The sequence below is a fragment of the Falco biarmicus genome, chromosome 4 (assembly GCF_023638135.1).
Source record: "Falco biarmicus isolate bFalBia1 chromosome 4, bFalBia1.pri, whole genome shotgun sequence".
Lineage (NCBI taxonomy): Eukaryota > Metazoa > Chordata > Aves > Falconiformes > Falconidae > Falco > Falco biarmicus.
In genome coordinates, this window is record NC_079291.1 from 5,138,092 (window position 1) to 5,153,644 (window position 15,553).

At 41.4% G+C, this 15,553-nt stretch overlaps 1 protein-coding gene across 2 annotated transcripts in view; it reads right to left on the reverse strand.

Annotated features, from left to right (window-relative positions):
- Positions 1-15,553, reverse strand: part of RFTN1 (raftlin, lipid raft linker 1) — a 100,443-nt gene that overhangs the window by 13,856 nt on the left and 71,034 nt on the right. For both annotated transcript variants that reach the window (XM_056336396.1, XM_056336394.1), the window contains exon 7: positions 8,307-8,422. In XM_056336396.1, the coding sequence (XP_056192371.1) occupies positions 8,307-8,422 (116 nt within the window). The remainder of the gene's footprint in view (positions 1-8,306; positions 8,423-15,553) is intronic.

Genomic DNA, 15,553 nt, shown 5'->3' on the forward strand with positions numbered 1-15,553 from the left:
CTCGTTCGGCTGTTTGGAGGAACAAAGCGTATACATTATACTACGCAGAGGTGCACACCTCCTCTGAGCTCCACACGCTCTTTAAGGAGCTCGCTCTAACTCTGCACGACGGTTCTCTGGAGTCAGACACCACACCTCTTCCCCAGGTCCCTGGGGGAAAAATCTACTCCTAATAATTGGCCGCGTTTGGAGATGGTAGACAAGAGAAAGGAGTCACTCCTGAATCAACAGGTGTAATTCATGTGGGCTTCAAGCTCCTTACTTGCAAATACAGATAATTGAAGCTTTCTTTAAGACCACAAGAAATGGCTACTCCCTCCCCATCCTGAATCATCGGCGGTAATCCCATCCCACGACTGGAATTTGTGTGCCAGCGGGAGTCACAGTTACACAGACCTTTAATTGGTGCCATATTAAATACTTTCCAAAGCAAAAATGCTTCTAAACAAACAATACACTGGGGGACAGGTCCAGAGGAAGACAGTCATATTGTATTAATTTTACGTTTAATGCAATAATTAAAAATATTTTATCTATTATTATTAGAGACAATGAAAATAAAATTTCAAACATACTGTTTTGAAACATAAGTTCTGTAAGAAGAAAATTCCAGTGCTCTTTCTAGCTAGTAAATATTGGATTTGAACACCAGAAGTAGAAAGTACATGCCAGAGCTCTACTGAAAAGGAAGTGTTCAAATAACGTGTCTCAAACTGGGAGACATTTCATTCAGTGAAAGGGTGGAAAATTTTAATTAACTTGCTTCCCACTCTCCTGTGGATGATAAGTAATCTCTGATCACACCCTGAGTGTCAAGAAGCCAGAGCATATTGAGCTAGGTTTTTTTCCCTTGACTTGCATCACATGAAAAGAATTCATTTTATTTATAGTTTTACTGTTTGTTTTCAGCATTTTTCTCATTTCACAGTTGCTTCTGCTCATTAGAAAAAAAGAAAAGATTAAAAAGTGATAACGATAATATCTAGGACAAGCCACACAAACAACTGCATTAACAATTTTTCTTTTCATTTCCCCCCCTACTGTGGCAATTTTAACCACAGCAAGATAATAAACAAGACAACTACTAAGCTCTTGTGAGACAGAAGTTCTTTAGAAATCATTCTTTCCTGGGTTAAGTGAGTGTGATTTAGTTACAAAGCAGCTACGGATTCTCACTATTTAATTTTTTTTTTTTTCCAACGTGGATTAAAGAGTGGAAGATTGAACACCACTTTAAATAAATCTTAATAAAATCTTCATTGACAAATCCTAACAGACTGCATACTAAGATCTACAGACAGATGGCAAAGAGGATGGGAAGTAAAAAACACAAGTAATTTTGAAAGTGTAACCTACTGTTTGTTGGGGAAAATGGTTAATGCATTCAAATTCAGCTCCTTACAAAAAAAAAAAAAAAAAAAAAAAAGTGGGGAGAGCCCACGAGGGTGGCAACGTGCACCCCCAGCCAGGGCTGGTTACCAGTCCTCACCCACTGCTGAAGCCAGAGCTTTCTCTCCTAGGGCACTGAAAGGAGGGATGAGGCTTATGCCTTAGCCGAAAAGAAGGAAAATAAAATGAGAGAAATTAAATAGATGGGCTGTGCAAGAATGACCCAGTAAAAACATGCTGCGAATGTTTTATGTTTGCAGTAACACAGACTAAATCCAAGCTCTAAATTTGTGAAAGATTTGCCTTTTTCCTTCTCAACCTTCTTCCAAAAGGTAATTTCTGTGAACAATATAGCATTATTGATCCATTAAAACCACTGGAAGCAAACCAGAAGTTACCCCACTGTTTCAGCAATAACAGTTAGACTACGCTCCTCTACTATTGAGCTGCTCCCAAATTTCCATGTGTAACACGCCACAGCACCTCACTAGCAGACACTTGCTATACATCTGTATATGTATAGCAGAGGGGGATGGGATGGCTCCTGCACCCTTAGAAACCATCAGTGGCTTCTGGCAGCAGATAGGTCACTGACCAACACAGACTAGCTGTCAGATTGGAACCTTAGTGGAAAGTTAATGGGGAAAAAAAAGCAATAAATAAACCTACAGGCAAGCTTTTTGTTCATGATTCTGGGCATATGTAATTTATTTATGATTACTTAATATATGTGAGTTCATGCACTGTGAAATATTTTTTGTCAGGCAGCTATAACACCATATAGGGTAGCATCCTGCTAAGACAGTTTTTCTGTGATGTATCTGGTCACAATTTCAATACACACATAGGCTGATGAGTAGCACTTACATCTGCCTCAACATCTAGGGTAAAATAAAAAAAAAAAACCCAACCAAAAAACCCTTCTGTGCCCACAAAGCCCGCTTCTCTCCGTGACTTCTGCAGATGCAAATCCTGCTCTCTAGCACATGTATAAATAACAATGGCTGAGTGCTCCTGATACTGCCTGCACCCGTAACACAGAAGCACATCTGCACAGCAACACAATTTTGCGTTTACAGAACCACAGGGTATGTAGTAAAAGCTCCACAAAGTGAACGTGTTGACATGGAGGGTTGTCCCCAAAGGAAGCGTGGAAGCATCTTATGAAATGTGTTAAACTTACAGAAAACGTACACGTGATAGGACAACTTCACATAACTGGCCACGGAGCACAAGAAATAAATGTGATCTAGCAATTCATCGGTGTATTTTCTTATATAACTCTGGCATTTTTAGTTTCACAACTCCTGCAATGCTTGTGTGCTGCACCTCCAGGTGAGTGCTGATTTTACCGCTTGCTCATCAACTGATTTGGGGGGGAAAAACCACCACAGAAAACCACAACCTGAGACCTTGTATACTCCAGGGTGCCTTACTACCCACAGCTTAATCATCTCCTTACAGCTTCCCCAACACAATTTCCTTTGGTTATCATTTATTCTCAAACAAAACTTGGCTTTTGCAAAAAGGCTTTGTGCACCACTCCGCTATTATGGAATGAATAATCAATTTCCATGCGAGAAATGCAGCTGAAGCGCAGACCCTCTTACTGCCACTGGTTCGGGCAGCAGGAGAGCAAACGTTGGCACGGCCCCCTCCACTTACAGGCAGGCTGTGTATGCAATGTGCAGGGTCCCAGCACCTGCTTCTAGCGCCCCTCAAAATGCTGAGGTCCCCCCCACACCCACCGGCAGCAGCACAGGATCAGGTCAGGCACCACTTCCCAGCTAGCAGCTACCTGCCTGGGGAATGAACATTACTTGTGCCCTGTGTGGGTTTTTTTAGAAAGTATAGAAGAGGAATGAAAGACTTCTCAGCTTGTTCTTAAGTGGGAAGTTCCAACCTGGCGCATTCACTTTTTCCCAAAAGATTTTTACGGGTGAGCAGAGAACTAATTCCTACCTCTGATCTTATCAGAAACCTAAGCGAACTGTGACAGATAGAAGTGCTTTAAGTTTTTTTTTTATTCGTACCGTTTTAAGTCCTGTGCTTTTCTGTCTACTTAAAGTGCCTTTTACTCTTGCGGAGGAAGCGCTTGCCTTGTTATATGTTCAATACTAGCGGCATCACAAGAAAGTATCAAGAAAGTACCAAGTTTGCCTTGCTCGATTTTATTACTAAATTTATCAACAAAACCAAAGAAAGATTAGCCTGTGGATTTTAATCCTGTATAGAGCGTGTCTACTGAGTTCAGCACACAAGTATATATGCTGCTTTCATATCTTACGTAAAAGAACGAAAACAAGAATTGCAAAAACCTTTTGAAGATAACAGGCTCCTGAAGGCTTTTGTTCAGCTTTTCTTAAAAAGCAACAAGGGGCACAATGATGAAATATCATGCCCGGGCAACATGTATGTCCTTTGTATGGTAAAAAGGGTCACGCACACAACTGCTTTTCATGCAGTTACCATCAGCTCCTTTGCTGACCTGGGTCATGCCTTTCTCCCATGGCCAGAGACCACAGAACATAGCTTAACTGACAAATGACCTAAATCAGATTTACAGACAAATCAAATCCTCGTTTCCAGAGAATTTGTTTCAAGGCTTACATTAAGGCAACGTGCAGCCTAGGCTCAGCAGAGATCATTTTTTAAATCTTTCGATACATCGCACTTTAGAAGGTTTACCATGTCTACAGCTGACGCTGACCCCATTCAATTCTGCCAGGGAAATGGCAGCACCATGATGTATTTGAGATTTTAATTCATGTCAGTACACCAAAGATACGGTATAGCAGAAAATAAAAAAGTGATGAATTGCCAGCTGTAGATTTTCAATGAGAAAATACCTGTAAATTAAGGACAGTATTTTCAAAATGAACAAGGCTTCAGAAGCAGAACAATGCAGAAATCTAAAATAAATCTTCAGGCACTCAGTTTTAAAGACAGTATTAGCTATCTTGTCTTGGTTAATGGGGGAGAGAAGGTGACAGATTAGAGTTGGGTAGAGGCTTGATTAATCAGAACTGTCTACCCGCATTTGCCTGCACAAGCAGAATTAAAACCATCAAACAAGTTTTAGGGCTGGATCTCAGAGGCTGCGGTGGAAATAATACGCCCTGACATGTTTAGAGTTAAAGTGATAAGGACGAGAACAGCATTTTGCCATTAGAAGTCCTGTGGTCATTTGCAGAGGATGCCATGCCTCTGCTTTGCAAAGAAAGAGTTAAATTACTCAGAGCTATTACATCCTGTCTGCTGCTTGGCGGGACCACATACTGTGACAGCTGCCAGCTTTACATCCTCCACAAACTGACATTTTACACACATACCCTGTGCATCACCCTGTTCGGCTTCTTTTCTTTATTACCTTTAGCAATTAAAAAGGCAGCACGTTCTCTGCTAAGAGGTGTGCCAACCCCTCTCTTTTGCCTTCATGGTTAAGCAGCAAAACTTTACCTTTTCATTTAGAAAGGTTCTCTTTTTATTACTAAGGGCATAGATTCATGCTACATGTCGTCCTTTTTAAAACAGCTCTCTTTTGCCGTGGCTGGGATTCTTTTGGTTGTTTCTTCTTCTGAATTGGGATACAGCACAATAAATTTACATTCAGTTCAGAACACATCTGAACAAGTCCATAGCTCACCCAGGTAATCAAATCTGATACAAATTTAAAATAGGGATCTATTATACACGTTTACATCGTACTGCCCATCAGGGCTTCTTGCACTACCCTCGGTACAAACAAAAATGACAAATGGAAAAGGTTAATCTATCAGAGCCAAACCTATACCGAAAAATTAAGAAACTACATAAATGAGTCATTCCACTGCTCCATAATTATCTCTGTGATAATTATACTTTGAAGTACTCAGAACAGAACCAAAGCCTTTACTGGCTTTTGGACATCTGTCACTACTGAACTGCCTACTTCCCTCTATTTTAACAGCCCTTTCCTCTGCCACTGCATTATTCCATGGTTATGATAAATAAAAGTGAATTCTGACAGGGTCTAACAGAGAGGCGACTTGGTCTTCTGGGTACAACACTGGTAAATGCTTACAGATTCCCCGGCTTCCACTCTTTCTTTCACTCGATGACTTTACCTACCTATGCCTATTATGTCTCAGAAAGCATGAGGCATGAAATATCCAGGCAGTTATTTAAACCCCAGGAGAAGAAAACACAGGTGGTCAGCTCTGCTGTCCCTCTAAATGGATAAGACCTTTGCAAGAGTTCCCCGATGCCTCGACCTCCTTCCTTCAGCAGGCTTTTTCTTCTCCGTACTCTTCCACTTTCAAGCTGGTGGGTAACTCATCATGTCTCCAAAAGAGGAGCACTTCATCTCAGAAGAAGAAAATTGCCAGGGAATACCCAGCATCCAGATCTTAAATTACAGCAAAGAATAATCTGATCATACCAACAAGCTGTGTACATGCCATCAGTCAGGGTCTGAAATTGCACATACCAAATCTTATGTCTGGAAGAAGAGATTCTCCCTGTTAGCCCTCCCAAAGACATAGCGTGCTGCACCACAGCATCCCTTGACACACCAGATGGCATTGCGATGTTGATTCCTTAATCTGTTGACCAGCCGTGTCTCCAGCATGGAATTGCTGGATTCAAGGCAAATGATGCTCCACCTACCAGGGGCTCCAAGGGCTCTAACACTTCAAGGGGCCCTGCTAGAAGACACTCTTCTGCTGTGTCCCAGTGTTTTGGGCACTACTGCCATCCCACAGTCCTTATTATCAGATGCTGTCCTTGTCATGTAGCTTGAGACAAACTTTCTTGTGTCCACACAGAGCAAACTAAGAGGTGCGTAGTGGCCGTTATGCATGATTTTGTTGCAATATCCTACTGAGACAGAGAACCTTTCACTGGTTGTCTAAGAGCCAAACTGATTCAGACCAAGAACCCATTTAGTTCAGAAAGCCGTTTCCAACGTGGCTGTGACAGTTAAGGAAGAAGAATACAGATCAGGGCAAGCACGTAGGATAACTGCCCCAAATATTTAGTGCTCTTCCTCTCAGTATGCCTGGCTTAGTTTTTAATGAAAGGAATCTGTTTTTTGCAATATGAGACCATCGGGTGAGGTGAGCTGAGGCGTATTAAGTGGGGAGGACCAAGAGGTTCATTTCAAAAACACACTCCTGAATTAAAATGCTTGTATAAACACAGAGATAGATAAGGTAGAGGAAAAAATAACATTGCTTCCACCTGAACCCATCTGAACTTCTTGAACCTACAGCATTCTTCAGAACAGAGTTCCACGTATCTGCTGCCTGCCACAGAAAGAATTAGCTGAATTATCCCCTTTTTGTTTGCTTTGCACCTGGCCCTGACTAGTGCCATCTGACAGTTCTTAGTTCTTATACTGGAAGAGACGGCTTTGACAGTCAATCCCTATTTACGTACCTCAACACAACTTCAGAGACCTCTACTTATTCCATGCCCTGCAACTCTTTCTTTTGCAGGCTGGAAGGACACACCATGTAAAGTCTTCCTAATATGAATGCTGTGTTGTTGATCATGCTTACTGCTCTTCTCTGAACAATTACTGTGCTAACGTAACCTACTGAAAGAAGTTGCCGTCAAACCGTGGCTTATACAGTAATATGTAGCAGTATATGCTTGCTTGCTGTTTCACCCTCTATTCCTTTCCCAACAGATTTTAATATACGGTTAACATTAATGCTCCTTAACATTTGCCTCCTTGATCAGCACCGACCTAATGCACTCATGGAACCATCTGTCATTACCCCAAAACCTTGCTCCTGACTGGGCAACACCATAATTTGACCCTAAAAATGAACAAGAACTTACAGTCAAGTCTGTAATAACTAGAATAACATTCAATATAATACAGGAATCGTTTGTTCAGATGCACAAGAAAAGCTGCCATTAATGCATTACACTGTTGTTCAAGAATTTTCAAGCCATTTATTAGATGGTCATTTCTTGCTACGCTACAAAGTCCTCATCTAATAACAAACCTCTTAATCCTAGTCTCCTGGAATTTTACACATTTAGTCTAGCATCTGTCCCTTTTTCCCTTAATCCATCCTTTTGGCATGTGCGTGCGCCTTGCTTGTCTGTCAGGATTTTACACTATTTACAATATATTCCAAGTGAAAAGATCAGATACTGCCTTTATAGATACGTAACAGCTTTTTCTGGCAGACAAGTAACCAAATAAAACAACAAAAAACCACCCCACTTCTAAGAGTTATGCAACAGTATCTTCTTTTCCCCCATCTTTGCTTCAAGTCACAAAGAATTTAAAGCCCAGCTTTTCAAATACCTATCTGTGTACCAAATTTGCTGTGGAAGATCGGTACCGACTGATCTGATCTAAATAGTGTTTCTACTTATTTGAGCATACATTTGGATCAGTAAAAAGCTGATCTATGACACACGTGGTTTGTTTATAGGGACCTATCCAGAATATACAGCTCTTCCAGCATACGAAGGAGGTCAGATGGAAGCAAATGCAGTTATCTGTGCGTTCGTCCTGCAGCTAAGCCTTCCTAAAGGGCCGCCTTCCTTAGAGCTGCGATGCTACAGTGACTTGTGTGATCATGTTGCCCTGACAACCAATGGAGATCCTCTTTAACCTAGCAGACATCTGTAATTTTGGGACAGATTGTCCTAAGTTTCATTGCTCACAATAGCTCATATTTCCTGCCCCCCACCCCCCTCAATAAAGCACAGAGATTATCAAAATCAAAAGTGCGTTGTACAAACCTAGAGTGTGGTTAACTGGCATTGCTGTTATGTCGCATCCCTTCACCTCAGTTGCCCGTCTGGTATGTTGAAGCTCACAGATCAGTATGTGAGTCTGCCTCACAGTTTTGGAGTGTTTTGATTTACAAAAAAGAAAAAAAAAAATCAAAGAAAGAAAACTGCAGACATACCTTCAGGACGGTCCACTGCTCTACAACAATTGCATCATAGCCCTGCATGGTTTTACTGTCTTCCACAGCAACATCTTCAAAGAGGAATACTCCATCCATTGTCCCATATAAAGAATCTGTGAAAAGACAGAGTTATCTGTAAACTTTATGGAAGGCACCCCATGTGCAGCGAGGCATTTGAATATTACTAACAAATTCTTCCAAGGATGTTAATAGAAAAGTGCATAGATCTTCCTCTGATAGTCCAGCTCTATTAAATGAAGACTAGTATCTCTAGCAGTTTTTAAGAGTAATCATACTCTCTAACAGCAAACCTCACTGTCCACTCTCTTAGTCCAGAGTTTGTCATCAAAAAACACAGCTCACCCATTTTGAACAGGTAAAATTAATTCAGTCCTCAGCTCAGCAGTACTGCTCACCCACTTGAAGTTACACACACACTTTAGGGGCTAAAGACCATCTATTATGTCAAATTTTCAAGGGCTTTTGAAGGTACACTGACATTAATGACTATACCCGTTCATTCACACAAGTCAGAACCCTACATACAGATCGGCCATTGCAGTTACAGTGATCTACATGGACTAAGGATGATCTGGCATAGCTGAATGGTGGGGAAAGAAAAGATACATTCATAACTATTTAATCAATTTATGAAGGCATTTTGACCATCTGCTTTAGTGCCTCTCTATTCTCATTTGCATTCCCAGCATGTTCAGCCTTTTTTCAGACAACGCATACTATTAGAGTTACTCGAGCAGCACTTTCTCCTTCAAATTAGCTGTATACCCCATAATCAGCAATCACCCCCATACGCAAGAACTCAAGTTTTGTCAGCTCCAAGAGAGAACAGAATCAGAATAACCTGGGGAGGGCGGGGGGAACTTACCTTTCTTTGCTAAAATAAGCTAAATGATGAAGCAATAGAATTGTATTTAGAAAAACTGTAAATAAGCAGTATTGAACTCTATGAACACAGACAACTCCTCTCACATTGTCACAAAGCGTGTTTCAGCCTTTCTAGTTGAAATAATCCACTTACCCCGTATGACTGTTAGAAAGACCTTGCTCATCGCCCTCCTCAAGTGTTGTATTTTGCATGACAGTTTCTTTACGTTTTTAGAAGAATTGTGTTCTTTGCACTGGTATGACATATGTTTTTGAAATGCAACCACACATGCCAGACAGATTCCTGAACTGACAGGAGAGTCTTCTCGATAAGTCTGCTTAGCTGTTTCATCAGGTCCTCCTACTTTCCCTGGTGGATGTTACGAGGTCAAGAAATGCCAGCAAGAAGGCATTGCTGCCTCCAAGGGAAAACATATAGAAAACTCCGAACCAATCCTCACAAAGGAGGCAGTGAAGAGGATTAAAAGGGTTCTTACCTGTTGTGGCACAATCTCAGTAAACATCTTCCAATGTCATTAAATGATCTAAATTCAATTTATTATTTGGAAATCACTCTGTTGTGGGCAACAAACCAGACTCCTGCAGTTGGAGGGTTATGTCTACAAATACACTTCAGGAAGACTGTTGCTGCAGGTGTCAAGCATTTGCACACCCCCTTGCTTCTATTTGCACAGCCCACTACTCTTTCTTGCTCCAGTTTCAGCCACCATTAGGTTGTAACTAAGCAGATGCAAATACTTGTATCTAAACTAACACGATATAATAAAAAATAAAGCATTTATTTTTTTTTTTAGTTTGGTTGTGAAGGAAAAAATTTGTAAACCACTTACTAGGGATTCATGGGATTCTGTTAGGATTGCAGAAAAATATACGGTCTACTTTCACGCTGACTGTCTCCCCAGACAGGTTTCCTGTAACCGTTTAGAATAAAGACAGACGAAGACTCCTCACCACTACAGCAAGGTTGTAATACACATTGCTCCAAGGAGGATGAGCTGGACTACAAAGTAGTAACTCCTGTCATCTGGATAGATTTCTCATCCAAGTGAGGAGAACAGACATTTTTGTTGTAAAATAACAGGCCAGATCACTAAGTAGCTGGGTTACAGGTCAGAAAATACAGGGAGAATAAACTGGCCACACACAAATGGGTACAACATTTAACTATCATATTTCATTCAGAACTGGCACTTTGTAGGACCCTACATTTCAAAGCGGGAACCGACTCAATTTCTGTGCAACATGTCACGTTCCAACACCCAAACCTGTACCCCAATCTATTTGAGGATGCATAATGTACAAATAACCCCTTTCATTTTCCAAAGCAGGGATGACAGAACGGCACCTACAGCTGAAAGCAGAAACCTGTAGGTCCCCACTAGACACAGACACCCACATCTTGCCAGGGATGCTCTATGCAGCACGGGTGCACTGCTCCTGTATCGTGAATTCTCTTAATGAAATCCAGTGTGGCACTGTTGGCACAACTGCAGCTTGAGCTCACCCCACAAGTTTACCGGCTAATTAATAAGCGATCAAAACACCATCAGCATGTGTGTGTTTACACTCGCTCATAAATCATCCTTCGTGTTTCACTCTGCTGCGCATTCCACTCATGGAGTTCACAGCTTCCACATATGTGAACGTTATGGCGCATATGTAATGTTTTAGAAACTAATAGCTGAGCTTGTGCGACCCTACAGGCAGCAGATAAACCTGGCAGTGTTAGGTTTATGGTTGGACTCAATGATCTTAAAGGTCTTTTCTGACCTAAATAATTCTGATTCTACGACTTTGCTTCCATTCTGGACGTACAATGATTACTGTTGAATGCTACATCCAGACAATCTTAGGATACAGGAAAGAAACTTACAGAAAATGAGAAAACTGGAAGGGGAAAATGATGAGGGAGACACAGCTGCTGCATACTGGTGTCTGCTCAACAGTGCTGCTGGTGAAAAACTCCGCAATAGAAACTGGTTGATGACACTTACGAAGTTTTTCCCTCTTAACCATAACCAACACCCTCTCTAACCTGTCATGCCACAATGTTTAAACTTTCATGCCGTGAATGGAAGTCTGTCAGTTCTCACACCTTGGCCACACATCTTCACTTCTACGGGTCATTTACTACTCTTCCAGAGAAAAGAGGGAGATAAAAGAAAGAATAATTGAATCATTAATTCCTTCACATGTGAAGCATTTGTGATGCTGAGAATAACTGGGGGAAAGTAGAAATCAGCAAAAAAGAGAGCTAACAGGGTCATGTTTTAGAAAAAAGGCTCACATAACTGATGCTAAGATGACAGGATCGGCAAGAATTTCAGCGAAACTCTTACACAGAGGTGTGGAAGGGCAAGAGGATGGACAGTCTACCTGCAATACCTTTACCACACAGATGCTCTAGCTCTAAGAGCAACTTAAGTCCACAGTCACATGCTCTAGAGCCAGCCCGCTAGGTGAGATTCATATAATCTAGCATTAGATATTTATGATATAGAGGTCTACAGCTGAGTTAGTCATCCAAGGCGCTCTTTACAGTTGATTAAGAGAAATCATTATTTCATTTGGGATCAAGTTTCGTAGAATTATAGAATTATTCAGGTGGATGGGGACCTCAGGAGCTCTCCAGTCCAATCTCCTGCTCAAAGCAGGTTCAATACAAGTGCAGACCGGATTGCTCAAGGCTTTATCTAGTTGTATCTTGAAAATCTCTAAAGATGGAGACTGCGTAACTTCCTGGGCAGCCTCTTCCAGAGTGTGACTGTTTTCATGATGAAAAAGGTTTTCTTTATATCCAGCCAGAACCTCTCTTGCTTCAATCTCCTCACATTTTTTCTCATCCTCCTACCATACGCTTTAGTCAAGAGCCTGGATCCATCATCTTGACAGTCTCCTCTTAGGCACTGCCAGGCAGTGTTACGTCCCTCAAAGCTATCCCTTCTCGAGGCTGAACCAACCCAGCTCCTTCAGGCTTTCTTCACAGGACAAGTGCTCCAGCCACCAACTACCATGTTGGCCCTCTGCTAAACTAGCTGCAGTTTGTCAGCATCTTCCTTGCCCCCTTTGGGGGAGGGCCCAAAACTAGACACGCTGTGTGGTCTGGATGGAGGAGGATAATCACTGTTACCTGCTGGCTATGTTCTTGTCATTACAGCCTGACAAGCCATTGCCTTCCCTAATGCCAGGGCATACTGCTGGCTCATCTTCAGCTTGCTGCCTACTAACATCCCCCAGGACCTTTTCAACAGAGCTGCTACCCAGCCAGGCAGTCCCCAGCCTGGATTAGTGAAAAGGCCTCTCCCTTCCCAGAGGCAGGACATTTGTCCTCATGGAATTTCAAAAAGCTCCTGCTGGCACATTCTTCCTGCCCACCCAGGTCCCTCTGGACAGCAGCCCAGTTAGTTCTGAAGCACATCAACTGAACCCCTGAGTATGCGATTGTCCGCAAATTTGACAAAACCAAGCCCTGTTGCCTTCTCTGCATCATTGATAAAAGTTGTTAAACACACCAGGTCCCAGGAGAGATCTTTGTAGTATTCCACTTGTTACTCCAGGTAAAGTGTGACCTATTAACCATGACCCTCTGAGCCTAGCCATGCAACCAATTTTAACCTATCTAGTTGTCCTCCCATCTAGGCTGCAGGGTCCTAACTTGGACACAAAAATATTGTGGGAACCTTGACGAATTCACTCAACATGACATCTACTGCTTTCTCTCCATCCACAAATCCAGTCATTTTATCACAGAAGACAATCTGTTTTGTCAAGTATGATTATTTCTTGTTAAATCCATTCTGACTGTTCCAAATCACTCGTTCTTCATGTGTAAATGTGTTCCAAGTGGACTTACTCAATGATCTACTCAGGCATGAAGTGAGGCTGTCCACCCCATAGGTCCCTGGATTGTCCCTTTGGCCTTTTTTTAAAGATGGCTGCAACCTCTGCCTTTTGCAAGTGTTGGAAACTTTGTCTGATCTCCGTGACCTTTCAAAGATGACCAAGAGTGGCCGCATTATGACATCAGCATCCTTGGATGTAGACCATTTAGTCTCAGGAACTCAACCAACCCCTGTCTTGATCTTCATCCACTGCTGCTAGTCCTGCAACTGCTTGAACTTCGTCTCTAAGTTTGGGGGCCTGGAAGACTGTGTTAGTGCAGACTAAAGCAAAGGAGGCACAGAGTATCTCAGTTTTATCTAGTTTTGCTGTCACTAAATCCCCCACTTCAATCCATCTGATCTCTTTCACTCATCTGATGTAGGATGAGATGGATCACAACACAAATCCTGTCGACTATATTGGTCTAGGCCTAGACCTCCACTGATGATAACAGTACTTCTGGATGACAACTCATATGCAGATACCTGCAGGGCAGATGCCTACATTTATTCATGTGAACTTTACCTCACCCATCGACAAAGACCAACCATCTAAAGCTTCAGATGGTGAGTTGGTCTTTCCAGTTTCCACTGTTTCTTATGCAAGGTATTTCCTGATTCTGATGCATTTGTATTCTCTTTGTATTCTTGTATTTGGTAATCTCTTGTTCAACAAGTTTTAGCTCCTGGAACTTACACAAGCTTACACTAAAAAGGTCTTTAGGAATTCCAAACATTAGTTCATTTGCAACAGGGCAGTAAGGAATGTCAATAAACCAAACCATTTTAATTTTGCTGTTTGTGGTATCATTCCTCAATCTCCACTGTTAACTGACATAACTTCACTCTTAAAGAAAAGGCTCTAAACGTAAAGGTTATAATCACTGTCCTTCCTCTGAAAATGTTCCATTACCACTGCATTTTTTATTAAGGTATCCTACTGTGCACAAAAAGCTATTTTCACTGGGTTGTATAAATATTTGATGTAGCTCAGCTGACAAAAAGCTATTTTGATGTTCTTGCTTCTGATTTACAAGAAATATACAGGAAAAGATTTCCTACTTTACCATGACAGCTTTCCTAATGGGCAACAATTTTCCCCGTTGCCTTTGAACTATAAATCCCCCTTATCTAGGAAACTAACCTTTAGGCTGCTCTTGCTCTCTATGAGAAAAACTAGGTATCTGTGGCTTCATGTGGCATGTGACCTGAATGTTGGCCTTTGCTTCATATTTTTATTCCTCCCTTCTCCTGAATATTTTCGCCTTCAGTATACACAGAGAAAATAATTCCATATGGATGACAAAAATCCCAGCCACTTCAGTGACTATAACCAGTCAAATGCATCACTGGCTCGCCTTTGTCAGAGGCAGTGCGAATGTAACAGAGACAATCAATCTGACCCTCTAAAAACCTGTCTACTTTCCTCTTCCAAGCAACTCACATTTTCTTTCATTTGCTTTAAGTACTGTCAATGTTTTCTGGTTGGTTGGCTGGCTGGCTTTTTGTAAGTTTGAAAGGTGGGAAATTCACAGGCAGAAGGGTGAAAACAAATACAAGAATGCCAGGCGTTTAAAGACCTGCAGTTCAGAACAACTAAAGATGAGCAGGTGTGTGATTACTCCGTTAAGGCATCAAAATACAACCCTAGCTTTGACTCTTCCTCCCTTCTCACACTGCTAATTGGAGACTCACTGTCATAGGAAAGGAGACCCCACCTGTTACACCCCACTTCTCACTAGAACAGGGCAAGGGTGAATTCTTATGATCACTTTAGATCACGACGCAGCATCAGCTTACACCTGGGACTACAGGCAGTATTAGCAATGACATGAGTTGGATGAAAATCATCAGCAAGCAACCGAACTCCCAATTTAAATAACTCTTATTTGTCAACATAAGAACATTCAAGGACCAAGTAAGCTGCTGTTTCTAACTTAGTAGTGAAATCTGAACACGTTTAATATACAGTGTAACTCCGTGTGGTTTACATATTGTAATTTGCAATTGTGTTATATTTTTGTTTATAATTATCTGTACAATAAGCAAAAAGAAACAATTGTTATCAGTGAACTTTAAAACTCTTTTGAAGTCTAATTATTAAACTGTTGGCAGAAGGAAGAAACAGATTTATGACTATTGACAATCTGGAAATCTTCACTTCATTGGGCATTCCAAGGACAACGGGGAAAAGAAGAAGATAATAACCCTGCTTTTAAGTCTAATAAGCAAAATAATGAATTCATACTTTAAGCCAAAGAGAAAACCAGCCCTCAGTACAAAGAAATGAGATAGAACCAATTAAAGAAAGTATGCTAATATTACCTTAATTTGGAAGAGGATTAATCAGAGAATAAGCCAGCTATGAAGAGCTGGTCAGGCTGTCATAAGAGACAAGAAAAAAGTAAGGAGCTGAGAAACCCTCAGACCCCTCTTTCTCCCCTCCTCCCTACCCTG